This window comes from Peromyscus leucopus, chromosome 4, assembly GCF_004664715.2.
Source record: "Peromyscus leucopus breed LL Stock chromosome 4, UCI_PerLeu_2.1, whole genome shotgun sequence".
Lineage (NCBI taxonomy): Eukaryota > Metazoa > Chordata > Mammalia > Rodentia > Cricetidae > Peromyscus > Peromyscus leucopus.
In genome coordinates, this window is record NC_051066.1 from 97,505,270 (window position 1) to 97,532,977 (window position 27,708).

A 27,708-nucleotide genomic window follows, 5' to 3' on the forward strand; every position below is an offset into this window, starting at 1 on the left:
GATGGGAGGAGAGGATGGAGGGGAAAGTGGTTGGTATGCAAAATAAAGAAGAAAAAAAAGTCAGATCATACATTTTGTTTCCAATATTATGGTAAAAATATTTCTGGTGTGTGGTTCTCTCTCTCTCTCTCTCTCTCTCTCTCTCTCTCTCTCTCTCTCTCTCTCTCTCTCTCTCACACACACACACACACACACACACACACACACACACACACACAACACACATCAAAAAGAATGTTTACTTAGAAAAGTAGATTCAATACCCCAAATGCAAAAAACAGGTTGGATTGAGCTTAGATGTCCTGATATCCTACTTCTAACCCTAAGGTAGAAGTAATGCCCCATCCACTCACATGCCCATACATCTGATCCAGGCTAAGGTGCTGGAAAAATAAGCTCAGAACAGTCCCAAGTCAATATGGGAAGCCATGGTAGAGAAACCTAAGATTTCTCAGAAATAGTTTTAAGTGGGAAGCCTCTAATCTACCTGGTTAGTGCTTTTCTGTAGGTTTCTCAGTATGAGTCCAAACCTCTTACAAAGCACCTTCAAACACAAGTTATGGCAGTAAGTCCAGAAGGCTCTATACAAGAACTATGTAAATGATGGTTAATGAAAATTGAGGACCAGCTCCCCTTGTGTCCCACGTTGGAATAAGCAGTTGAAGTCTAGGTGGTTTTCCTCTTCTTAGCAGATGGTCGCTCAAATACATCACGTACCCCAGCTGCCTTCTGTTTAAAGAACTTTGTGTTCTGGGCACTCTCTTGGCCCCATGCAGAGTCAAAGGAAGTGGTATCTTGATCCACAAGGTGGGTGTACTTGGTACGACCGGACCGTCCAAAATTCTTGACCTGAAAGAAGGACGGATGATTACAACACCAAACAAACATCCCACGCTCAGCTCCCAGTCTGTTTTCTGTTAGCGAGAATCCCCATACCTGCATGACTTTTGGAAGAATGGTTTTGTTGAAATGGTCCTCAAGAGTAGGTGCACTAAAATCTCTCTTGTAGACCTCTTCATCCTCATCCTGTGGAAAAGAATCTTATGAGTCTGTGGTTTTTACTTTCCACATATGCAAACCACAAGTTTATTAAACATAACAACAGAGGAAGCAAAGTAGTAGTGAGCCTTTCTTTAAGAGATGGTATCTGTGTGGGGAGACAGTGTTTCCACAAACTGTTATGCTTACTAAAAGTCTGTTCTGTTCCCTGCATTCACTATGCATTTCATGCAGCTTTAGCACTGCAAGTCTCCTAAATTTCCCAATCCTTTTGTATGTGCACCTTTACTTGGACATTATATTAGAACCTGAAATATAATGAGTAAAAATCATTCCTACTGTTCCCAGGTCAGATTCCTTTCCTGATTTTAAATTTTTTATAAGTAGGAACATCATTCAGTTATCTTCAAAATTTGAGTATCTCCTGTTTATTCATTTATTACATCCTATGAACTATTCACTTGGGCTGTAGAATCCTTTTATTATTATTAATTTTTTTTAATATTTATTTTTATTTCATGTGCATTGGTGTTTTGCCTGCATGTCTGATTCCCTGGAACTGGAGTTATATAGTTGTGAGCTGCCATGTGGATGCTGGGAATTGAACCCAGGTCCTCTGGAAGAGCAGTCAGTGCTCTTAAAAGCTGAGCCATCTCTCCAGCCCCTTTTCTTAAAAAACTTAAAAAATTACTTTATGTGTATGAGTGCATGTATATATGTCTGTGTACCACGTGTGTGCCTGGTATCTGTTGAGCTCAGAAGAGGGTGTGGGACCCCCAGGAACTAGAATTACACTTGAGTTGAGAAGGGCCATGTGGATTGTGGATGCTAGGAATCAAACGTGGCTCCTCTGGAAGAGCAGCCAGTGTTGAACCACTGAGCCCATCTCTCCAGCCCCTGCATTGTAGAAGCCACCACATTAATGTTTCTAAAACATGTGTCATTGATTCTCTTCTTTTTCCTGGATTTTTCCAAGATAGGACATTGTTGTTCTATGGTCCACTCTCACTTGGAATGTGTGTTCTTTCTACAGGCACCTGGAGTGCTGATTACAGGTGTGTGCAGCCAATGCGAGTCTCCTGTGCTCTTTTTTTTTTCTTCTTAAAGGCAGGATCTTTTGCCTGATGTGGTTGCGAATGCCTTAAATCCCAGTAGAGGCAAAGGTAGAGGCAGGTGGATCTCTAGTTGCTCAAGAGTGGCCTGGTCCATATAACAACTTCAAAGTTAGCTAGTTACACAGTGAGATCCTATCTCAAAAGAAAAAAAGAAAAAGAAAAGAAAGGAGAGAGGCAAGGAGGGAGGGAAGAGAAGAGAAAAAGAAAGGAAGGAAGGAAAGAAGGAAGAAAGGGAGGACCTCATGTAGCCTAGGGTTTAGTGGAACCTGATATATGACCTTGGACTCCCGATTCTGTTTTCTGCCTTCTAAGTGCTGGGATTACAGGTATGCCCCACCTTGTCTGGAAAAATCTTTTCTTCTTTGTGGTACTAGGGATCAAATATTTGTACAGTCTACACAAGAACTCTGCCAATAAACTGTAATCTAGTTCCATGCTCCCTTTTCAATCTCCTAGGACATGTACCATCTGCCTTTTCAAAGTCTTTATAGTACTTTCACACTGCTCTGTTAGCCGCACATTATTCTCTAGTTGTATCCTAAGCAGGCCTGGAAGCTGCTATCTTTCTGCCTTGGTTCACTGAGTAGCTGAGGTTATAAACAGGCACCCCTGGATTTACATAGCCTCTAACTCTTGATCCTCCAAGACCTGCAACTGTAACATAGCTCTGAACATTGTTTTCCTTCAATGTAAATGTAGCACAATTTAATAGGTTTTGTTTGTTTGAGACAGGGTCTCACTATGTAGCTCTGGTTGTCCTACAACTCACTGTGTAGACCAGGCTGGCCTCAAACTCAGAAATCCACTTGCTTCTGCCTCCTGAGTGCTGGGATTAAAAGCATTCACTACCATGCCTGGCCTAGCTTAACAGTTTTTGAATTATTACTTTTCTCTTTCCAAAAATCATTTAACTTCACAAGTTATTTAATTTTACTCTTTATCCCAATAGGAGAGTGTGGTTTTCTTCTTCTTTTTTTTTTTTTTCAGAGCTGAGGACTGAACCCAGGGCCTTGCACTTGCTAGGCAAGCGTTCTACCAGTGAGCTAAATCCCCAACCCCAGAGAGTGTGGTTTTCATATAAAATAAATTCATTTGGCTATGAAATGATTTCTTTTCCTTTTTTTTTCTTTTGAAATGTGTAGCCCAGGATGGCCTCAAACTTGTGATCCTCCTGCCTCCACCTCCTTCAGCAAATCCTACCAGTGTAGGCCACCACAACTGGCTATGAAATAATTTCTAGGGGGTTCGAGAACCTAATTAGTGGAATATATAGATCATAGCCTCATTTCTCATCATCTCTTTCTGAGACACCCCCCCCTTTTTTTTTTTGATTTTTGGTTTTTTGGGACAGAGTTTCTCTGTGTAGTCCTGGCTGTCCTGGATCTCACTCTATAGACCAGGCTGGCCTCGAACTCAGAGATCTTCCTGCCTCTGCCTCCTGAGTGCTGGGATTAAAGGCATGCACCACCACTGCCCAGCCCATCTTATGTACTTAATGTCACTTCTTTTTGAGTAACTTAATGGCCTGGTTTAGTGTGCAGATGACAATGTCAAAATGTTGGACATGCCTGGTAGTTATCCCTACTGCCCAGTTTTGTGATTCCCCTCACACTTACCATGAAGAAGGCACCCCGGTGATAATACTTTTGTAAAAACTTGTATTTGCCCTTAACAGCTTTGTTGGTAATGACTTTGCCATTTGCCCGAAGTTCAGCCCGCCTTTCTTCCTCAGTCAGGTTTCGCATGCGTTCAATTTCTGCTTTCTCCTTTTCAAGCCTATCGAGAGAGCAAAAGTATTAGTATTTTCCAAATTCAGAAAGCCCAAATACCTGAAGATAATGGTTCCATCTTCTTTCAGCCATTATTCACCTTTTCACACTTCATTCATTCACTCACTCATTCATTCACAGCAGGTCTGCTATATAGTTGACCTGGAACTTTCAACCTCATGCCTTATCTTCCAAATGCTAGTACTATAGACAGACCCATGCTGCTACACCCAGCTACATCTCTAGTTCTGATTATTGCTTGTTAGAAGTCAAGATCAGGTGTCCAATAAACAAAAACATGAGTTTGTCTTCATTATTGTGTTTGCCAGAACAGGACTGTAAACATCCGAAAGTAGACTCTAGCCTTTCTGAGGTTCAGACATATTGTTAATGCTTGATTTTACAACCCCAATTCTGTCTTTCCCTCAAATATCTTAGGTTTTAAAACAAAATTAGAACAAATAAAAAATAACTAGCAAGACTTTGCTCATAATCCTTCATAAGCATACTGTAATCCATAATCACATGTCACAAATTATGGATTAACAATATTAAGTATAGTGGGTTTTAAATCTTATTCTGGGGAGAAAGGGAAGTCATATCCTTTTTTTCAGAAAAATGCACATGTATATATAATTTTAACATTAAAATCTAAAAGGAGGGTTGGAGATGTGACTTGGTGGTACAATGCTTACATAGGGTGCGTGAAGCCTGATTCCTATCTCTAGCGTCACAGAAACTGGGCATTAGGCCACATGCTTAAACCAGCACTCAGGAGGCAGGCAAAGGAGCAGAAGCTCAAGGTCACCTTTAACTACATACAACACCGTCTTAAAAACCAGAAAAATAACTCAACTGTAGCTATAGGGACATGATGCCTACCCCCTGCTCTGGGTTCCACAGGCACCAACACTCACATAGATACATATCCACACACATCCACACACTTATACACATAAAAAATCTCATGCTGGAGAGATAGCTCAGCGGTTAAGAGCATTTAACCTGAGTTCAATATCCATTATTTCACATAGTAGTTCACAACTACCTGTAATAGCATCTGATGCCTTCTTCTGGTGTACATGAAGACAGAGCATTCATGCACATAAAATACATAAATAAACCTTAAAAAAACCCCACAAAAGTCTGGCATGATGGCGCACACCTTTAAGCCTAGTACTCAGGAGGCAGAGACAAGTGGATCTCTATGAGTTTGAGGCAGTTTGGACTACATAGTGAGTTCTAGGTCAGCCGAGGACCCTGCCTCGAAGTAAACAACAAAAAACAAAGAGCCCAGCATAAGAACATCAGAAACTACAAAATAAAGACAGTTCTGCAGTGGCTTTGCAGTTCAGAAATGAACTTGCTTTTCAAGGAAGGTGCTTGCTGCTCTGCACTCTTAGAGGTGGAATCTGCCCCTGGGCTGCCCTGTGGCTCCATCTGAATCATAAAAATAGTACAGAAGGGACATATGAGCTCTGGAACCTACACCTCAGGAGACCTTGCCAGTTTCCACCCTGCCTGGAGGTGCAGGACTAAGAAATGAGGCATCTAGCCTGAACGCCAGCACCGGTGGTCAGACACGCCAGAGAAGGGCTTCTGGACGTTCTGGCCCCGTCAGTCCTACGGGGGAGACATCATAGTACAGGTGAGTCCACGGAGACTATGAGAGGAAGGGCTTGGTCAACCCCCACAACTGAGAAAAACACAGTACTGTTGTTTCAAGCGACTCCATTCTGAGTCACAACAGGAGAACAGAGTGATATTTGTTCACAGACAAACCAGTGCCATTTGAAGCTTCAGTGGCCTTCCCATTACTCACGCTTCTCGGTCTTCTCTGTCCCTCTTGATTCTTCTGAGCTCTCGGACTTTCCATGCCTCGTACTCCTCCTCATCATTTTCATCATCAGTGTTGAGTGCGTCCAGTGCGGCGAGAGACCGCTTGTTCTCCTCCAGCTCTTTCTTGGTCTCTTCTTCCACAATCTGGATAAGGCAAACAATGCAGCTACTGAACCCCACCTCCCTGTAACCTTACTGCCTGGACCCTGCACTGGTCCACGGCCACCCCTCACCTTTAGTGTGTACTTGCGCCGCTCCTCAGCCATGCGCTTTGCTTCCTGCTCCAGCTCCTTCTGTTTCAGTGCCTCAGCTTCTCGCTCTTGAACTGTCACCCGGTCCTTCCTGTATCACAGAGGACTATTAACCACCCAAAGTCCGTAGAGTGGACCTGTGTCCCTCTGTCTAGTCCAAATCAGACAAAGCCCAAACTAGGAAGTATTTCAGCTCTATTTCTTCCCCAGTACCAAGACTGAGCAAGACTTGAGTGTGTGCAAGACATGTTATATTCCTGGTCTTTTAGAACTTTCCTTAAATTTAAATTTTTTTTCATTTTTATTTCACATTTTTGAGACAAAGTCTTGCTACATAGCCCTGACCATCCTGGAACTCCCTGTGTAGACCAGGGAGGCCTGGAACTCAAGAGATCCACCTGCCTCGGCCTCCCGAGCATAGGCATTAAAGGTGCGGCACTACCATGCCCAGTTCTTTTTTTAATACCTACAAAGGCTAGAAGAGGGGTGCTGGATGCTCTGGAACTGGAGTTGGTTGGATGGTTATTAGTTACCATGTGGGTGTTGGGAATTGAACCTGGGTGCTCTGGAAGACAACTAACTAGAGATCTTAACTGCTAAGCCATCTTTCTAAGCATCTTGTTTGTTTGACAAGACTTTTATGGATTGTTAGTTAGCCTCAAACTCATGGCAATCCTCCAGCCTCAGCCTCCCAGAATGTTAGGATTAAAAACGATTACCACAATGCCTAGCTAGGTAAGTTGTCTACCAACTGACCTGTTATCTCTAGCCCTAATTATAGCCTGATTTCTTTCCCCTCTCCTTGTAATGGGATTTGAACCCTGGATTTGGTACACGAGGCAAAGGCTCTACTACTTAGCCATATCCTCTGCTCTTTTCTTTTTCTTTTTATTATTATTATCACAAAAACTAAATAAACCTTCAAGGCTAGCCTGGTCTATGTAGTTGAGTTCCAGGACAGTCAGGACTACATAGAGAAACCCTATCTCTATCCCCCTTCCCCAACAAAATCTTTTAAAAATTTCATGTGTTTGGATGTCTTGCCTACATGTATGTCTGTATACTGAGTGCATGCCTGGTACCCACGGAGGCCAGAAGAGAACATTGAATTCCATGAAGCTGGAGTCACACACAGTTATGAGCCACTGTATGGCTCTTGGGTATTGAAGCCAGGTCTTTGGGAAGAGCAGCAAGAACTATTAGTCTCTGAGCCATCTCTCCATATTATTATTTTTAGTGTATTATGTATTTGATATGTATACATGATGGTGAAGATCAGAGGACAACTTTTGGGAATTGGTTTTCTTCTTTACCATATGGAGATGAAACTTAGGCATCAGGCTTGGTATCAAGTACCTTTACCCACTGAACCACTGTTTTTATTTTTGACACAAGATGGCACTATATTGTCCAACCTGGCCTTGAACTTATATCCTCTTCTCTCAGCTCTTGAACAGCTGGGACTACAGGGTTGTGTCACCAGTTCACTCTAGGTCTTTTTGGTGTTTTGAGACAGCGTCTCATATAGCCCACACAGGCCTCACACAGGCATTTTACTGAGCCATCTCATCCACCAAGGCAGGCCTTGAACTTTGTTATGTACTCAGGCTGGCCCTGAACACTGGATGGTTAATAGTATTTCTTTTCTTTTTTTTCTTTTTTGTTTTTCGAGACAGGTTTCCCTGTGTAGCTTTGCGCCTTTCCTGGAACTCACTTGGTAGCCCAGGCTGGCCTCGAACTCACAGAGATCTGCCTGCCTCTGTCTCCCAATTGCTGGGATTAAAGGCGTGAGCCACCACCGCCCGGCTGGTTAATAGTATTTCTATCTACCACTTCTCAAATATGTGGATTACTGATGTGCGCCACAGTGTCTAGCTTCATCTTAGGACTTTACAGCACCAAAATTCCCTTCATCATTGATAACTGACTATTTAACAAGGATTCTGCTGGGTTGACTGTAAATAGCAGGATTCCTAAACACTAGGAAAGAAAGAGAAATTTGCTTTATAAGCTTAATTTTGTGTTTAAAACATGGTTTTCCCTGGCAATGTGTTAAAGCACTTTCCTAGCACATGCATGGGGTTCATCTCTAGTATCACTAAAACAAAACAAAAAACCTCAACAAAAATTGATTAGCAAGGCACATGTTTGTAAGCCCCGCACTTCAGATGCTGAGGCAAGAGGACCACAAGTCCGAGACCAGTCTAGACCTCATAGTGAATCTCAGACAACCTTAGGCTACACAGCAAGAGCATCTCAAAGCACAAACACACACACTCAGATTACCATTATGTTGTGGCTTTTTGAACTGTAAACCCCAAGATTACGTTATTTAAATGAACCACAGGTCAAGAGTTGGAACAAGCAACCAGCTGACTGGAAGTAACCAGAGAGAGAGAGAGAGACAGAGAGGCACACAGGAAGCAGAAGGGAGGGGCATCCAATTGGAGGGCTTTGTGTTTCAGATGGGATAGGAGAAAGCAGAGGAAGAAGCAGCTGGGTGCTTTCTCTGCCTCTCTGAGTTAGCAGGTTTTCACCTAAGCCTCTGTCTCCCGAGTCTTCACTGATAAAACAGAACGACAGAGACAAATCCTTTAGTCAGATCTGCTAACACCCCGCTACTTCTCAGCATCTTTGCTACAGGGCTAGGGCACTGGGAAGAAGACTTCCACTGCAGGACAATGTGGGATACAGAGACTTTTATTGTCAGACCTAGAACTTAACCATGTGGATTCTGTCCTGGTTTGACTATTTTCCCCCTCTTCCTCTGCTGGGGATTGAACCTAGGCCCCTGTGCATACTAAGCAAACATTTATCATTGACTGATATCCCTAGTCTCTTTTGAGAATTAGAGGGTTTTCTTAAATTGTCCATGCTTGTCTTGAACTAACTACTTTTGTAGCTTAGGCTGGCCTTGAACTAGCAATCCTCCTACCTCAGCCTACCGAGTAGCTGGAATCCAGGCCTGGCTTGGCAGGTCTGGCGGACACTCACTTTCGAATGAAGACAGGCTTAAGTCGAGGCTCCATCTCGTCCTCACTGTCTGTGTACTCCTCATACTCAGACTCCGACTCCGACTCCTCCCCAGAGCGTCCTTCATCTTCCACTTCCATGACTTCCAGCTCTTCATTTTTCCTCTCCTGTGCTCGCTGACGCATCATGCCACGGCGCCGCTCTATTTCCTATCAAGGCACATACTTTAGCCAGTTATTCAAATGCCTGTGCTCCACGCCTGCTTTGGTGGTGCTCAGGCCTGAACCCAGGGCTTTGTGTACACCACGTCCAAGTCCTACTACTGAGCCCCTTGCATAGCTTTGACTTTTGTCTTCAACAGGTTCAAGAAACTCTGACAGGAGTAAGCATAATTCAGCATGATTTCATTTTCAGTTTTATCCCCAATAAACAGAAATCACAATCAGAGTTCAGCTAAAAGTAGCAAATCTTGTGCCTTTAGAGCCTTATATATAAATGAGCAACTTTTTCTTGTACCCTGGGAGGGAAAATTCCACGTTTTTCTTCTTACCTCATCATCGATTTCTTCCTCCTCTTCTTCACTGCTATCTTCCCGTTCCATGCGCCAAGCATCTCCTTCTACTTCTGAGTCACTTTCTCCTACCACTTCAGGTTCCACTATTTTCCGGTGTCGAGCCAATCTGAAAAGTAGAATTCCAAGTGTACTATTAGTATCAAAAAGAGAAGGGAAACACCAACTACATTTGCTCGGCTGTAGTGTCCTGAAATTGCATTTGCTTCCTTTCTTCTTTTTCTCTCTGCTTCTCTCCCTTTCCCTCTCTCCAAGAGTTTTACTCTTTAGCCCAGGCTGGCCTGCAACCTGCTATGTAGTTAAAATATGGCTATCCTTCTGCTTTGGCCTCTCTAGTGCTGGAATAACAGGCATGAGTCACCACACAGAGCAATATTGAATTTTCTTTTTCTCCCTGTGTAGTCCTGGCTGACCTCAAACTTGATCTGTAGACCAGTCTGGCCTTGAACTTAGAGAGATCTGCCTGCCTAATATTGAAGTCTTAAGATGGAAAAACTAAAGTTCTGATTCAAGAAACTGAAACAGTTAACAGTAAGAATGTCTGAAAAAGTCATAAAGAATCATACTGCTGTTTATCTAAAGTTAGACATAACACATATAAGTCTAAGTGTATATACATACCTACATAATTTAAATAAAAGCCCTAATACCAGGCACGAGAAGCCACCTTTCAAATTGTTGGTCAGGGATGGCCCAAAACATTATAGGCCATCACTGTTGCTCTTGGTAGCCTCCCAGAGCTTGAAGGCAAGTGACTATTGCCTAAGATAGTGGACACAGGGTATCGAGAATCCAAGCTGTATCTGATCTGGACGCCCCCTCCCTGAGGACTACTTTTCAGGGTACCAGAAGGCACCATGCAAGTTTCCAAAGGGAGGGAGGCAACCAAAACCCTACCCAGCTATGACACCTCTGAACTACAATAACTACCAGCATGGCACGGCACCCTTATGGGTGCAGTAATGACGCACCTATCTTGGTGGTAACCAAGAGCTCTCTAATTGGACTTAAGACTTGTTTAGCAAGAGGGAAACATGCCTGATATTGGAAACCTGGCCAACTACCCACAGCTACTGAGACCAGGGATTTTGGAGGAGGACCTATAACTGCCACTTTACGAAACCAGCTTAATTCCTACTGCATTCTAAATATTTATACGGAGATCTTTTTAGCAACAAAAGAAAACCATTACAGAAAACCACACCCAATCAAAATTCAAAGAACAAGTGATCATGTTGTACCCAGTCCCAATTAATAATTTCTACAACATAACTCCTGCACCTGAGGCTTGGGAAACATCATAGAAGAGAGAGCAGAAAGAGTTTAAGAGCCAGACGACCAGAAAGTCTGCTGTGAAAGTGTATGTCCTAGAAAATTTAGGGAAGCTATAGACCCATGAATTCTTAGCTATATGGCTGCCTAAAAAAGACCTGAACAAGGACTAAACCAATAGACATACTAACTTAGAAGGTGGAAGTCTCACAGGGCCCCAGCCCCATTCAAAGAACTCCAGGCAACTAAGGAATGCTGAGAGCAGAAGACACAGGTTTCCCAGGGAAGGGTCCCTGCCTCCAGCTGGTTATATACTCTACTATACCAATGGCCCTGAAATCATATACACACAAGTAACATTATATAGACTGAGCAGGTTGAATTTATATATTTAGGTAGGTATGTGTATGTGAATCAACAGCTTAAGAAAAAGAGGGCGGCTGAAGGGTGGTGGCGCACACCTTTAATCCCAGTACTTGGGAGGTAGAGGCAGAAGTTCAAGGCCAGCCTGGTCTACACAGGGAGTTCCAGGACAGCCAGGGCTACACACAGAGAAAAACAACAACAAACAAAGAAAGAAAAAGAGGCCATGAATTTGAGACAGTAAAGGGAGTGCTGGAGAGAGGTTAGGGGGCAATGATGTAATTATATTTTAATTTCAAAAAAATTTAAAAATTATACATACAACCCAATAAACTACAACAGAATATCAGAGCATAGTTAAGTTGGGCCTAAAACATTGGTTTAGGCAGTATCTTGGGGCACACTAGGGATCTTTTAAATGACAAGTAGCTCAGTTTTATTAGGTCATATTACATTCTTCCCAGCAGCACAGTATTTTTGTGAAACTGGGATTGGTGGCTGCTGTGATACACGGCAATTAAACATGAAGGTTGATAGGAACAGGCTGACTCCAAGGTTGAGAAGTTGGCAGTATCCAGCAGTTTCTAATGAGTTACTACTAGTAACTGGTTATGTTAAGAATGAAGTAAAACATTTTTTTCTCTTGTAGGCATACAATTTTCAAGTGGTTTAGTTGTTAGGACATAAATACTTAAGTTACTTGGATCTATCTATTTAATAAAATAAATGGCTAGGCATGGAGTATATGCTTAGCACTTTGGAGGTAAAGGCAGGAGGCTCAGAAGCTGATGATATATTGAATTCAAGGCCAACCTGGGCCACATAAGATTCTTAGAAACTCAAAGGCAAATACACAAATAAATAAGCAAATAAATAACTGGAACTGTTTTGACTCATGTTGTCTGTGAAAAATTTTTATTTAAAAATTTTAAATTTCATTTTTATTATTGTGAGTGCTCATGATGTATCAGAGATAAGAGACACAGATAGAGACAGATAGTTTAAGAATGAATGCAGATACGCATGTACCACAGCATGTTTGTGGAAATCAGAGGACAAATTTTGGGAGTCTGTTTCAGGATGATGGAACTCAGGTTGTCAGGCCTACATGACAAACAATTGTACACACTGAGACACCCTGCCATGCCCCCAAATTGAAACATTATGAACTGTGAAAGTTCAGGATATCTTGCCTGCTCTGATTTCTAACTGGGAGTTTCTCTTTGCAACACGAGCCCACACACCACACATGTCTTTCCTCCTACTTGTCATTTTTACTTAATGGTCATTAGAGCAAGTAGAAGGGCAAGGGGTGGTGGCTCACACCTGTCATGTCAGTACTGAGAAGACGGACAGAGATCACTGCCAACCTAGGCCATTCTGGGCTACAACACAACAAGAAACAACTGTATGTCGGGGCGGTGGTGTCACTCGCCTTTAATCCAGGACTTGGGAGGCAGAAGCAGGCAAATCTCTGAGTTCAGGACCAGTCCCATTTATAGAGTGAGTTCCAGGATGGTCAGGGCTACACAGAAAAACCTTGTTTTGAAAAACCCAAAAAATAAACCAAACCAAACAAAAAACTATATGGATAAAATCAGTTTCTCAAATTTTATGACATAATTTTATAGTAAAAAGACTTCCTGCCAGAGACCAACAAATGCTATTTTCTATTATCTTTTTTTTGTTTATTTGTTTGTTTTCTATTATCTTTAGAAGCTAATTAGTGATTGGGCCTACAAGTACAGAGCTGTTTCCTGAAGCTGCCATTTCCTGGCTATATAACTTTGGTCATGCCACTTCCCTAACCCTTTGCTGCCTTGGTTCCTCACCTGTAATACAGGTATAGTTGTACCGATCTTATAAGATGTTCTACAGATTGTAAGAATTAGCAAGTGTAACTTATGTGAACAGTAGACGGCACACAGTAAGCACAGCATTGGCTGTCATCATGAGAGGTCTCAGTCCAGGAAAACATCACTTTATCATTACCTCTCTTCCACATCTTCACTAATGCGGTTCTGTAAACGCCGAAGTCGGGGGTCACTGGATGAATCCTCTTCCTGCTCCTCAGGTTCTGCTTCTTGTTCCTTAGCTTTCTTAATGAATTGAAATTCTTCATCCTCTTCATCTGAGGACTCCATAGGGGCATAATCTGGTCTCTTTCCAGACACATAACGTTTTACCTTCACTTTTTCCATTGAAATCTCACCTGAACAAGAAAGATAATTTATATTTCAGTAACCTCTTTCCCAATTCCCTTCAATTCTTGGCCTTTGCACATAGAACCCAGAGTTCCCAATGGACCAGAGTCGAAAGAGGATACGGCAGCTATTATCCAACTACATATTTGTCTATCAGTGCTTTCCTATAAAGACTATGTCTTGAGAAGGCATCTCTGAATACCAACTCAAGACATCAAGAGGTACCCTGGGGACAATGAAGCAGGGGACTGTGAGCAGCGAACAGGCATAAAAATCCCCCTACAAATTCAAGCTGTCCTTTCAGCCCTCAGTGGTGACCTGAATGAGGATGTCCCCCACAGGCTCAGATGTCTGGACCCCTGGTTCCCAGCTGGTGGTGCTGTCTGAGCAGGTTTAGGAGGAGCAGCCTTGTTAGAGGAAGTATGTCACGAGGGGTGAGCTTTGAGGTTCCAAAGCCATGCACCAGTCCTACAGCAGTGCCTGTGTATTCATCCCCACCCCACCCCCCCCTCTCTGCTTCGTGCTTGCGGTTCAAGACATGAGGCCTCAGCTTTCTGTTTCTGCTGCCACGCCTTGCTCTGCCTCCATGAACCTTAATCCTCTAAAATCATAAGCCCAAATAAACTCTTTTATAAATTGCCTTGGTCATGTGATTTATCACAACAATAGAAAAGTAACAAATGCACTCTTATTAAACAAATTCTTAGTAACAGTGCCCAGTACATTAGCAAGAGTAATTTAAGTGGCAACATAAAACTAAAATATCACTCACACACATTGTGTGTGTGTGTGTGTGTGTGTGTGTGTGTTTTGTTGTTGTTGTTTTGGGAGAAAGGGTTTCTCTGTGTAGCCCTGGCTGTCCTGGAACTCACTCTGTAGACCAGGCTAGCCTTGAACTCAGAGATTCACCTGCCTTTGCTCCCTCTGCTGGGATTAAAGGCATGCACCACTACTGCCCAACTCACTCACACATTTTTTTTTAAAGACTTCTCTGAGATTTCTTTGTGTGTGTGAGTGGTGTACGCACATGTATGCAGATGCAGAGGGGCTAGAAGGTGACTCAGGTGCCTTTATCCTTTTCCACCTTATTTGTAAACCAAAATTTAAAAAGATTTATTATATGTGTGACTGTTTTGGAAGCATGTATAAATGCATGTTATGTGCATGCTTGGTGCTTGAAGAAGTCAGAAGAGGGCTTCAGATTCCATGGAATAAGAGCTATGGATGACTGAGCCACACAGTCCTCTGTAAGAGCAACAAGTACTCTTAAACACTGAGCCAATCTCTATCCCAAACACCTTTTTTTCAGAGACAGGGTTTCTCTATGCAGACCTGGCTGATGGGGAACTGGGTAAGTAGACCAGGCTTGCCTCAAACTTACAGAGATCTGTCTGCCTCTGCCTACTGAATGCTGTGCTTAAAAGTGTATGATATCACACTCAGTCTTTTTTTTTTTTTTTTTTCCTGAAACAGTTTCTCACTGAACTTGATGTTTGCTGTTTCAGCTACATTAGCTGGCCATCAAGCCTAAAAGACCCTGCCTCTCTTCTCTTCTCACTACAAGGGGTTATAAGCTTGTGTTGCTTTTACATGGATGCCAGCGGTCTGAACTCTGGCACAGCAAGCAAATCTATCTCCCTAGCTCCTCCCACTGAGATGTTATGATAGCCTTTACAACATAACAATATTCTTTTTTTTTTCATTTTCTTTTTTTTTTTTTCTTGTGCTAGCAAGTGCTCTACCACTAAGCTAAATCCCCACCCCCCCCTTTTTTTTTTTTTGGTTTTTCAAGACAGGGTTTCTCTGTGTAGCTGTGGTGCCTTTCCTGGAACTCACTTGGTAGCCCAGGCTGGCCTCAAACTCACAGAGATCAGCCTGGCTCTGCCTCCCAAGTGCTGGGATTAAAGGCGTGCACCACCACCACCCAGCTCATAACAATATTCTAATTTTATCAATTTCTACCTTCTTTTCCTCTAGCTCTTATGCTGGGCCATATATCTCTTCTAAAACACCAACAACAAGTTGGAGCTGAAGGGATGGCTCAGCAGCTTAGAGTACCTGCTGCTCATGCAGGGGACCTGGATTCATTTCCCAGCATTTACATGCAGTCTGTAACAGTTGGATACTCCAGTTCCAGAGGATCCCATGCTCTCTTCTGGCCTCTCTGGGTACTGAATCCACATGGTGGCATATATACACGCAAGCAAAACATTCGTATACATGAAAATAAACAAAACAAACAATTCCAGAGACTAGAAAGAGAATAAAAACAAATCAAATTATTTCATAACATGAGGAAACCCTTATCATCAAACTGGGCAAATCAAAGGTAGCTCTGGATATACACACAAAGACCTCAGCTCGCGTTTTCCTTTTATTTTTGTTATTGTTTTGGTTGCTGAGTTTAGCTTTAACGGCTGAGCCATCTCTGTAGCCCTATTTTTAACGATGCTGTGTGTGGATATGTGCGGGCGCCGGCAGGGGCCAGAGGTGTCAGATCTCCCTGGATTTGGGGTTACAGGTGGTTGTTGAGTCGCCTGATGTGGGTGCTGGCAACTGAACTCGGGTCGTCTGGACAAGCAGAAGGTGCTCTTAACCGCTGAGCCACCTCTCCAGCCTCCTTTATACTTTGAGAGAGGATCTCACTAAGTCGACCCCACATCCTCCAATCTCTAGGCTACATGATGGGGTGAGAATTTAGGTGGGACAGAGGAAGAAACGGAGGTTAAGTCTTCAGGGTCATCAGGGCTGATATGGCCGACCTACGGCAGGTTAGAGGGATACTGAGGCTGAAAGGGTCAGATCAGCCTGGAGGGGAGGGGAGCCAGTACCTTTCTCATTGCGAACTGGGACGGCCCCAGCCGTAGACTGAATGGGCGGCTGCTTCATGAGTGCGCTTGGGACCGACATGGTGATGGCTGCGGTGACGATCTCCAAAATTTGATTAAATCCTGGCAACGAAGTCCAAGGAAGACAACACCGTTTTCCAACTCGCTCCGCCAGACACTGCTGCGCGACTGACAGAAGCGACTTCCGGCAGAGCTAGAAGAACCGGAAATACACAAGCAGAGGATTGTGGGATTGGGGAGGAACGCCGAGCGCGGGACTGCTTAAAGGGCTAGACTGAAATTTGCGCGTCTCCGTAGGCAAGTTTCCCGCCTTCCACCTCTCAAGATTTGGAAGCTCCTTCTGGCGGGCAGTTGCTTCCTTGGGGTTTTGGTAAGGCTCAGGAAGGTTCGGATGAAAGGTTTTATTTGTTACGTTTTGAAGAAACCGAGCAGATAGTGAAGGGCTGTTTGTGTATGTTGTTAAAAGCTCCGAAGTGTATAAAGAGTGTGAGCCGGATATGAGGATCAAGCTTGTAATCCTAGGCTGTGGGAGGCTGAAACAGGATAACCGGGTTTTGGAGGCAGCCTGGGCATCAGAATGAGACCCTGCCTGAAAAAAATCCCTTAGGGGCCCTCTGTTGGCTGGAGCACACACCTTTAATTCTAGCACTCGGGAGGCTGAGGCAGGCGGATCTCTGAGAGATTGAGGCTAGTCTGGTCTACAAAGTGAAAATTCTGGGAGTACTATATTATAGAGGACCTTGAAGATGCTACTAATATAATTATCAAATTATTTCACTTGTTTTCTACAATTGGGCCCTTGCTGGGTGAAGACAGGAAATTGGCAAACTTTGAGTAGTGAGGATTTTCAATTAACGAAACAAGGACGAAACCTTAGCACTAGAAAGGTCTCAGGGCTAGCGCAAACAGAAATCTTTGTTCTTCCATTAATTTTGGGACTGTTTTGCTCCATTGCCCAGGCAGGTTGGTTTTTTTTGTTTGTTTGTTTGTTTTGCCTCCTAGTTGGTTTTTGTATGTTTTTCCCTCTTGATTCCTGAGTAGCTGGGTTTCCACACACAGGCGAGTCACTTCACTGGACGCAGAATTTTTATATTATGAACTTTTTAGCTCGGAAATGTATGTTTCTGAGCTGGAGGTGCAGTTCAGTAGTAGAACACTTGCCTGTTCTCAGTGAGGCTTAGCTTGGAGAAGGGAGTTCCATAGGAGTGGATGTGGATGGGAAGCTAGTTGTTCTGGTTCATGGCAACTCAAGAGAATATGAAGAAAAGTCTTAATAAGGTCCTGACTTTACGGAAGACAGTGTTTGGAAATCTTATTAGGTAATGCCCATATTCTGAGCCTTTTAGCTCTTTTTTTTTTTTTAGACAGGGTTTCTTTGTGTAGTTTTGGTGCCTGCCTTGGATCTCACTTTGTAGACCAGGCTGGCCTCAAACTCACAGAGATCTGCCTGGCTCTGCCTCCCGAGTGCTAGGATTAAAAGTGTGTGTTACCACCGCCCGGCGCTCTCTCTCTCTCTCTCCTTTTTAACTTGAGATAGTCTTATGTATCCCCACCTGGCCTCTAACTCTCAAAGTAATGGAGGATGACCTTGAATTCTGATCCTCCTTCGTTCACCTGCCTAGAGATGAGATTACAGGTGTGGGTCACCATGCCTGGTTTTATGTGGTGCTGGGGATAGAATTCAGGGGGTCTGTGCATTCTAGGTTCTACCGAGTTCTAGCAGTTCTGCTGAGTTACTTTCCCAGCCTGTGTTTTGGCTTTTAAAGTCCTCTTAGAACACTGCCCCCAGGCAAAGTCCTGCTAGCCCAGGACTGACTGGATTCCTGCTTGCTAGCTTCTCCATGACACCAGTGCTGAGTATAGATTACAAGGCCTTTGTCACCACTGTCGACCTGTAGTTTTTCTTTAGCTAAAAACAGGTGAACAGGCTGGGTGGTGGTGGTGCACGCCTTTCATCCCAGCACTTGGGAGGCAGAGCCAGGCGGATCTCTGTGAGTTCAAGGTCAGCCTGGGCTATAGAGTGAGTTTCAGGAAAGGCGCATAGCTACAGAGAACCCTGTCTCGAAAAACCAAAACCCAAACAAAACAAAATAAAACAAACAAACAAAAAAACCCAAACCAGGTGAACAGATAGTCATGTGCAATTTTTCCCCCTCAGACAGGGTTTCTCTGTGTAACAGTCCTGGCTGTCCTAGAACTCACTAACTCACTCTGTAGACCAGGCTGGCCTCGAACTCACTGAGATCCGCCTGCCTCTGCTTCCCAAGTGCTGGGATCAAAGGTGTGCGCCGCCACCTCCAGTTTGTCATGTGCAATTTAAACCAGCATTATCAACTATTAGAAACAAGCAACACATATGTTTACTTTTCCCCCTTCTCCCTTATTTTGAGACAGGGTTGCCTCCCTTGAACCACCTTTATAGCTGATGACAACTTTGAATTCCTGATCCACGTGCCTCCACATCCCAAGTTCGGGATGATGGGCGTGGGCCATCATGCTTAGCTGCTCCCCTAATTACGATGTAAGAAGACAGCAGTCAGGTGTAATTTTCCAGTAGTAGTACTGCAAGGAAGTGGGCAGAAGTCAAGGCTGAATGTTGACGTTGTGTGTGTGGTGTGTGCACATCTCGGTGGCTGGGGGAAAGGGTTGTGGCCTTTGTGTGTGTGCATGCACTTGGAGGCCGGAGGCCAATCTTGGATTTCTTTCCTCAGGAGCTGTCCACCTTTAAAGAAGTCTTATTTCTATTATTATTGATGTGTATGGGGGTGTGCCTTGGTGTACCTATGAAGCTCAGAGGACAGCAGTGAGAAATTGTATTTGTGTGGGCTTTGGGAATCAAAATAAAACCACTGGCCTGTGTGGCAAGTGTCCTTAACTGTTGAGTCATCTCTCTGGCCCCTGTTGTTTTTGAGACAGTGTCTCTTGGACCTGGGGCTCTGTGTTTAGGTTAGTCTGGTTAGCTATGGAGCCTCAAAACTCAACTTGTCTTGCCTTGCCTATGCTGGGATTATAACCCCAGCCCTTTAGTTTGGATTCTGGGAATCAAACTCAGGTCCTAATGCAGGCACTTTACCGACTGTGTGATTTTTCCCAGGCTGTTGATTGGTTTTTATGTTCATTTGTTTTCCTGATCCTTATGGCATTTATGAGGGTATGGATCTTTTTCAGGGTCATGCTGCAAAGCAGCGGTATGGTGTTTTTCTAAGCTTAAAGAGCCAGTATTTTTCAAAGCCAGATCTCGGGAACTACTAGCCTCAATGTTACAGAACCCAATTAAGTGTTGATTGGGATCCTGGAACCCGCATTTAGGAAGCTGAGGCATTAGGATTAGGAGGCTAGCTAGGGCTACATAGAGAGATGCTGTATTAACCAAAACCCGGGAGATGGCTCTCTAGGTTAGGGGGTGGAGACAGGAGACAGGGCGGATCCTTAGAGCTTTCTGTCAGCCACTGGAGAGGTGAGCTGCAGGTTTAGTTGTAGATCCTGTCTGAATGGGCAGAGCGGTGACGGTCGAGGATACAAAACAAAAAAAATGCGCCTCAAGGTCTCACGGCCCAAGGAGTACAGACCACTCTTCCTCCCGGGCTGCGGAGGCCCCTCCCTCGGGGCCGCCCACGTTACGAGAGGCCCCGCCCAATCCCGCCTAGATTTTAGCGGGAAGAGCCCATCTGCTCAGGGGCAGAAAGATGTCCGGGTCCAAAGCTGAGGGTGAGGAAAAGGCGGGCTCCAGACATTGTCCCCAGGTGCAGGTGAGACCTGATTCGGCTTGGGAGGGATCTGCTAGACACTGGCCCCTGGCGCCAACCAAAAGCTGTGATCCCTGCCTTTTTTTTTTTTTTTTCCTTAAAAGAAACTAAGATCGTTAAGTGTTGAGGAAAGTTTCCTACCAACTCCAGAAATAACGGTAGGTTTGCCTTTAATCCCATCACTTGGGAGGCAGAGACAGGTGGAACTCTTGAGTTTGAGGCCAGCCTGTTCTACATAGTGAGTTCTAGGCCAGCCTGAGCTTAGTAGTGAGACCCCCTTCTCCTTCGCCAACAACAACTCCAAAACCGTGGGATGGGTCTTGGGGCCGGTTCCCCCGGCTCCCTGCCTTTGCTTTGCAGCAGTCACTGTCAGCTTTAAGCAATTATAGCTAACTTGAATCTGACCTTTGGCCTAATTACCTCAGTTACAGACTTATGATTAAGAAATGTGCCTTCAGTAATTCCGTTTAGGTTAGAGAGTTAAGTATCCAGGTTTTGAGGAGGGAACAATTTCCTAACAGGCCATCAGTTTGAATCATGTTGTCACTATGAAGTAGGAATTAGACTTATTTACACAGATTTCTTTAGTGTATTGTAAGGAGCGTAGGATCTGGGATTTCTAATACTCTTTTCTTTTATTGCCCCAATAGGTGAATGAATATAAAGAAATTGGAAGTAGTGCTTATACTTCTTTGAGACCAATACAGACTACAACTTTAGGGAAAACAGCAAAGGTTTATCTTTCCCCATTTTCGCTCAGCAATTCCAAGCTAGCACTATTTAAGTTGTCCAGATCCCCATTTGAAAATAATTCTAACAATGCAGTGGCTCATAAGAAGACTGACCGGAAGAAGTCTTCTAGAAAGGTTTTAACTTCAAAGATGAAGGCTGCGTCTTCCAAGGCAGAACCCGCTCTGCTGAAGCCATCCTTGGATGCTTATACTGAAAGTACCAAGCTGGAACTCCAGAGCACCGAAGAATCCGTGCCTCTCAGTGTGGACATGGGAAGCAGCGATGAAGATGGCCTCCCGGGCCTGGTAAGAGTGTGCTTGGTTCTCACTATCTTCTCACTCTGAAATGAGAAGTTCTGAAGGCTAAGGTGGCAAAGGATCCCCAGCAAAATCTGTTTTATTATCTAATGTAAATTAAAAAAAAATGTTTTGTGTGTGCATGTGCTTGTGTGTGTCTGCACACGAGTGTGCATGCATGTATGTGCCCTGACATGAGTGTGGAGGTCATAGGAATCAAAAGAAGGTTGTCAGGCATGATGGCAGGCACCTTTACCTGATGAACCATCTTGCAAGCCTTTTAATTTAATGTAAATTTTATTGAGTTTAGTTTTCGCTTAAATTTTTTTTAAATTATCATTATTTTGTTTTTTGAGACAGGATTTCTCTGTGTAGCCTTGCCTGTCCTAGAATTAGCTCTGTAGACCAGGCTGGCCTCAAATTTGCAGAGATCCACCTGCCTTTTCTAAGTGCTGGAATTAAAGTTATGTACCACTTTGCCTGGTTGTTTCTATAGTTTTCATTTATTTGTTTATTTATTTATTTGTTTGTTTTGTTTTTCAAGGCAGGGTTTTTCTGTGTAGTTTGGTGCAGGGTTTCTCTGTGTAGTTTGGTGCCAGTCCTGGATCTTACTCTGTAGACCACAGAGATCCGCCCAGCTCTGCCTCCCAGTGCTGGGATTAAAGGCGTGGGCCACCACCGCCCAGCTAGTTTCTTTTTTATTTTCTAAAAGAGAGATTTCAGAACATTTCCTGGCTGTTCCTGGACCTTACTCTGTAGACCTGGGTGGCCTTGAACTCACTGAGATCCTTCTGCCTCTGAAGTAATAGGATTAAAGGCGTGGGCCATCACCGCCCCGGCAGTTACTTACAGGCACTGAACTATTGGTCTGGGACTGTTCTTCCAGAACTGCTGGATTAGATTATGTTTTTAAACTAAGACTACTGGATATGAGGTTAAGGTAAAGCTGATTTTTGCTTGGATATAAGGAGTAGAAACTACAGCAATAGAGATGTTTAAGCAGGTGCTGAGAATGACTGAGATACACTTTTCTTCTTCGTTTGGAGACAAACTAAGATACAACATTTCTTTCCCCGGAGTTGAATTTAAGGCTTTGCACATGCTTGGGAAGCACTGTACTAGTGAGGTAGCCTTCCAGCCCCTTTCCACCTTTTATTTTGAAGCAGCCCCTTTTCACCTTTTATTTTGAAGCAGGGTCTTACTGAGTTGCCCAGGTTGGCCGTGGAACTTTTGGTCCTTTGTGTCATCCTCTGTGTTACCTGGGGTTGCAGTACCTGGCTCAGATGACACGTCAGTCACACGGGTCACTAGTCTGCTCTCTTTTCTTCACCGTGACGGTGCTAGGATTGAACACAGGGCTTATGGTGCCACACAAGTGCTGTCCCGAGCAGCCTGTCTGTGGGGAAGGGTGACTAAAGCTGGCCATGCGTCAGGAGTAGTGTTTACTCTTCTAGCCTCTTTCCCCGTATTATCTGTGAGAACTTTGAATTCTAAGTATAGAATTTTGTTTTATTTTCTGAGAACATTTGTGAGTTGTTTTTTTTTTTTTTTTTTTAAAGATTTATTTATTTATTATGTATACAACATTCTGCCTCCACGTATCCTTGCATGCCAGAAGAGGGCACCAGATCTCATAGATGACTGTGAGCCACCATGTGGGTGCTGGGAATTGAACTCAGGACCTCTGGAAGAGCAGTCAGTGCTCTTAACCTCTGAGCCATCTCTCCAGCCCTCATTTGTGAGTTTTATCTCCCAACCTTTCTACTAAATATTTTTCGTAAAGAATTGACCACCTCTTCTCTCCTTGCCATTCTTCCAGCGGGGTTTCATTTAGTAGCACAGGCTGGCCTGGAACTCACAATGTGTAGCCCAGGCTATTCTCGAACTATTGATGATTATTTTGCCTCAGTCTCTCAGTGCTATAAGGTCTGAGCCTCCATTGCTTCATTTGGAATTTCTTGGGCCTGGGGATAAATAGTTCAGTGGTAGAATACTTGCCTAGCAAACGAGGCTTCAGGTTCATATTCTATTACCACAAACCACCAAACAAAATGATCGTCAGGTTTGATGTGATGGTGCGTACAGCTTCACCCCAGCACTTCCGAGACAGAAGCAGGAAGGTTGATGCAAGTTCAGTGCCAGCCTGGTCTCCAAGTGAGAAACAAAAATGCTCAACCTCAGGAACAGTTTCTCTCGTGGCTGGTGAGATTGTTCAGGGGGTAAAGGTGTTTGTTGCCAAGGATGATGATGTGAGTTTGATTCCCAAGGCTTTTTTCATGGTGGAAAGAAAACAGACTCCTGAAAATTAAACTTTGAGACCTGTAGATGTAAGCTCTCTCTCTCACACACACATAAATAAATAAATGGAATAGATAAATGTAATAAAAAGAACTTCTTGGGGACTGGAGAGCTGGCTCAGAGGTTAAGAGTACTGGCTGCTCTTCCAGAGGTCCTGAGTTCAGTTCCCAGCAACCATAGTCAGACGGTACTTCCAAAACAGAAGCCTAGGGAATTTGTGCTTCCCACTCAGCTTATCCTCATGTTAATGTCACAGTCATAGAACATCTGTCAAACAAAGAAATTGATCTTTACACAGTGCTGTTAGCTAATGTACCGAACTGTTAGGATTCCAACAGCTTTCATAGGCATTTCCTTTTGTGGTTCTGTTACCGTGGCCAGGATTAGGTCTTTGTCATCTCCTGTGGTCTGTAACAGTTCTCAGTCTTTCATGTCCCTAACATGTCCCTAACATGTCCCTGGACAGTTATTTTGGATGATAATTCTCAATTGGGGTTGTCTGCTGTTTTCTCCTGGTAAGATTATGGTGTTTTCTTTTCTTTTTTTTTCCTTTGTTGCTACAGTGTCTTGGGACTGTAGGCCTGCGTGACGATTACCGGTTCTGCTTTTCGGTTGGCCTGTGTAGTAATGGGTTTCATCACGGCATCTTCACACATGTGTTATTACACACTGCTCTCATTTATCCCCTTTCTTACTGTCTTCTTCATGTCGCCCTCCCACAGCTGTTCCCTCTTTTCTGCACTTCTCTTTGCTTGCTTCTTCCTTTTTTTTTTTTCTTTTTCGAGACAGGGTTTCTCTGTATAACAGCTCTGCCTGTCCTGGATCTCGCTCTGTAGACCAGGCTGGCCTTGAACTCACAGAGATTCTCCTGCCCTTCCTCCCAAGTGCTGGGATTAAAAGTGTGCGTCACCACCACCTTGCTCCTCTTTGCTTTCTTATTAAATCAGTTTTGTTATTCTCACTATTCTTCATCTCTTGAAAGATGTTTCTTTCTCCTCTCACGATCCCCTTTCTGATTGACTTACAAACTCAGCTGTGTGTGCAGGCACATTCACTGTGTGGGTGGGTTTGGAGGCTAGAGGATGCCTTTTCTCCATAACGTGTCCTTTTTTTCTTTTGTAGACACGATCTCTTACCGAATCTAAAGCCCAGCTGTTGTGGTTAGACTGGATGGCCAGTGAGCCTCCCTGGCGTCTGCCATTTCTGCTCTTGAAGCAGTGGGGTTACAGACTTGTGCTGTCGTGCCCGACTTGATGTGGTGCTGGGCATCTGAACTCAGGTCCTCATGCTCCCGTAGCATTCACTTTGCCCACCGAGCATCTCTCTGGTCCTCAGATACCTTTTATTTTAGTTGTACAAGACTATCCTCAAAGCCAAACAACTCCCATTGTGGAGCGTTCAGCTGTGCCTGCTTCAAAAAGATAATTCCAGCTGGCCACTCCCTACCACCATGGGTCACCATGCCTATAATGCCAGCACTCCCAGAATGCCAGAGACTGAGGCAGGCAGGTGGGGAGAGTTTGAAGCCAGCCTGGGCTACACAGGGAGACCCTCTCTCAAAGAGAGACAACCTTTAAGCCTTCCCCCACTTCCATTGCCTGTTGACTGACTTTGGAACATTAAGATTTGATTCAGTAACACCACATTTATGTACACACCCTTGCCCTTCAAGTAGGAAGTTCAGCCCAAGCTTGAGCAAAATTGTAAAATTTCTTTCACTATAAACCAAAGATTTCAAATGCCATCCCCCCCCATATACTGTCTTATGTCTTGTTTTATTCAGAGAACCATTTTACAGTATTGTTTCTGAACACTTTTTCTTTTAGACAAGGTCTCACTATGTAAGACCAGGCTGGGCTTGAACGTGTAGCTTCCTGCCTCACCTTCCCTAGTACTGAGATTATGTGCCACAGCTTTGTCTTTTGTCTTTTATCTGTATTGGAACTTGTGTGATGTCTCCCCCATCCCCTTTGGTTAATTTTGATGAAGTGTAATGTGTAGTAGGTACATCAGAACTGGTTATAAGAGGCAAGCATTGAACCCTGGTTCTCTTGAATAGCAGCCAGTGCTCTTAACCGCTGAGCCATCTCTCCAGCTCTAAAGATAATGTTTGGCTGCTAGGAAATAGTTTGCTGTAAGGGCATGGCATTTGGCTGCTTAGATTAGATTACTTTTTTTTTTTTTTTTGAGGCAGGGTCTTTCTACATAGCCCTCGATAGCCCTCGGCTGTCCTGGAATTCATTATGTAGACCAGGCTGGCCTCAAATCATAGAAATCTGTCTGCTCATGCTCCCAAGTGCTGGGGTCAAAGATGTGCACCCACAATTCTCTTAATATCTAGTCCAGCAGAGATTATGGGCTGTTTGGTAAGATAAGATGAAATAATTAGAGGTTCTGTGCAGTTTGAAGGGAAATGCCTAGGTAGAGAATGAGGAATCTGCTTTTGTGCGTTGCTTTTGCTATTAATGTGTGAAGTGACAGATTTTGTTGTATATTTTCTAGGATGATTTTTCAGGATTGTCACCTTATGAGAGGAAGAGGTTGAAGAACATCAGAGAAAATGCAAACTTTTTTGCTTCCCTTCAGTTATCTGAGGTATGTATGGAGTTTGTATGAAAACCAAGATGAGATAATTAGATGATAATTTTCCACCTCAAATGAGGGGAGGCAAAATTCAAGCAATGCTTGGTATAAGGTCAGTTGGTTTGTGGTCTTTGTCCTCCTCCTATTTTGGGACAGTCTCCCTGGAACTCTGTGTAGATCAGGCTGGCCTGGAATTTACATTGACATGTCTGCCTTGGCCTTCTGAGGGCTGAGATTAAAGGGTCGCACCACTACATCCAGCTTGCTTTGCTTTTTTCCTTCTCCTTCTTCCCTCCCTTCCTTCCTTTCTCCATCCAAGACAGGATGTCTCTGTACCTTGGCTGTACTGCAGCTCACTCTGTAGACCAGGCTGGCCTCAAACTGCAGACTGGCCTTGAACTCCTGCCTCTGCCTAAGGGCCTGCACCGCCGCCGCCGCTAGGCTGCTTGTTTTTCTTTGTGTTTCCTGTTAAGACACTTTTGTAAGCCTGCTGGTGGGTGCTGCACGCTGTGTCCCCCGAACTTGAGAGGTGGAGGCTGGACAGTAGACTATTTTATTGGTGTTTTACTTGCATGTATGACTGTGTGAGGGCATTGGATCTCCTGGAACTGGCATTACAGACAGTTGTGAGCTGCCATGTGTGCTGGGAATTGAACTCAGGTCCTTTTGGAAGAGCAGTCAGTGCTCTTAACTGCTGAGCCATCTCTCCAGCCCCTGGACAATAATATTTCAAGGTCATACATAGTAAGTTTGAGGCCAAACTGGGATACATGAAACTATCTCAAAAAAAAAAACCAAGAACAATAAAAGAAGCTTGTAAAGCTCTTTTAAAAAGTATATTAACCAAGAGGTTCCCAGATGGAGTTAATGTATAATTTTTTTTAAAGATATATTTATTTTATGTATGAGTGCTCTATCTGCATGTACAACTTTATGCCAAAAGAGGGCATCAGATCCCCGCTACAGACAGTTGTGAGCCATCATGTGGTTGCTGGGAATTGAATTCAGGGCCTCTGGAAGATCAGCCAGTGCCCTTAACCTCTGAGCCATCTCTCCAGACCCTTAATATTTAATTCTTTGAAAAAAGAAGATGTAGGATACATCTGAAGAATCATGTTCTGATTTATGTATTTTTTTCTTTTTCTTTGGCTGTGCTGGATCAGATCCAGGGATCTGTATATGCTAGGCAAGCTCTACCTGTGAGTAATATCCCCATGCAGCCTGGTTCATGTTTCTTAATAGATATTACCATTTTTAATTGACTGTAGGCATCTTTTTTCACTCTTTTGGTATGTAGATGTTTGGCAGTCATAGGTCAATCCAGGTATTGTTCTCAGGAGCCATTGCCTTGTTTTTGAGACAGGATCTTCGACTGGAACCTGGTGCCTGCCAGTTAGACTCTGCTGGCTGTCATTGAGTCCCAGGGATTAGCCTGTCTCTGCCTCTCTCTCAGTGCTCCATACCTGGCCTTGTTTTTTTTTGAGGCAAAGTCTCACTCTGTAGATCAAGGTTAACCTTGACTAAATAGCAGGTTCAGAGCTAGCCTGTACCACAGGAAAAAAAGAAAGAAAACAATTTATATAGTCTACTTGTGATTTTAATTAATCAAAACTACAATTTGAGAGTCTGGAGAGATGACTCTGTTGAGCTCTTCCAGTGTTGGGGTTCAATTGCCATCACTCATGTGGTGACTCTCAAGTATTTGTAATTCTGCTTTTAGGGGCGTCTTCTTCTGGCCTCTGCAGGCAAAATACTCATACATGTGAGATAAAAATAAATCTTAAAGCTGAGCGGTGGTGGCACATAGCTTTAATCCCAGCACTTGGGAGGCAGAGGCAGATGAATCTC

At 43.8% G+C, this 27,708-nt stretch overlaps 2 protein-coding genes across 3 annotated transcripts in view; one reads left to right on the forward strand and one right to left on the reverse strand.

The window, feature by feature from the left end:
* Window positions 1-219: 219 nt before the first annotated feature.
* Window positions 220-16,396, reverse strand: Mfap1 (microfibril associated protein 1). Its single transcript, XM_028878718.2, has 9 exons — window positions 16,188-16,396; window positions 13,145-13,364; window positions 9,497-9,626; window positions 8,968-9,155; window positions 5,956-6,064; window positions 5,706-5,866; window positions 3,731-3,890; window positions 937-1,026; window positions 220-849 (listed from the first exon to the last, which is right to left on the reverse strand). Exons 1-9 carry the CDS (start codon window positions 16,264-16,266, stop codon window positions 667-669), a joined length of 1,320 nt encoding a protein of 439 aa, XP_028734551.1. The 5' UTR covers window positions 16,267-16,396; the 3' UTR covers window positions 220-666.
* A 74-nt stretch (window positions 16,397-16,470) lies between these two features.
* The window catches only part of Wdr76 (WD repeat domain 76), a 38,455-nt gene continuing 27,217 nt past the window's right edge, over window positions 16,471-27,708 (forward strand). The window contains exons 1-3 of one of the 2 annotated variants that reach the window (XM_028878720.2): window positions 16,471-16,575; window positions 20,602-20,988; window positions 25,780-25,872. In XM_028878720.2, coding sequence (XP_028734553.1) covers window positions 20,833-20,988; window positions 25,780-25,872 — 249 coding nt within the window. In that variant the 5' untranslated portion in view covers window positions 16,471-16,575; window positions 20,602-20,832. Of the gene's footprint in view, window positions 16,576-19,840; window positions 19,955-20,601; window positions 20,989-25,779; window positions 25,873-27,708 lie in introns of those variants that run through there. The other variant, XM_028878719.2, reaches the window with a different exon arrangement.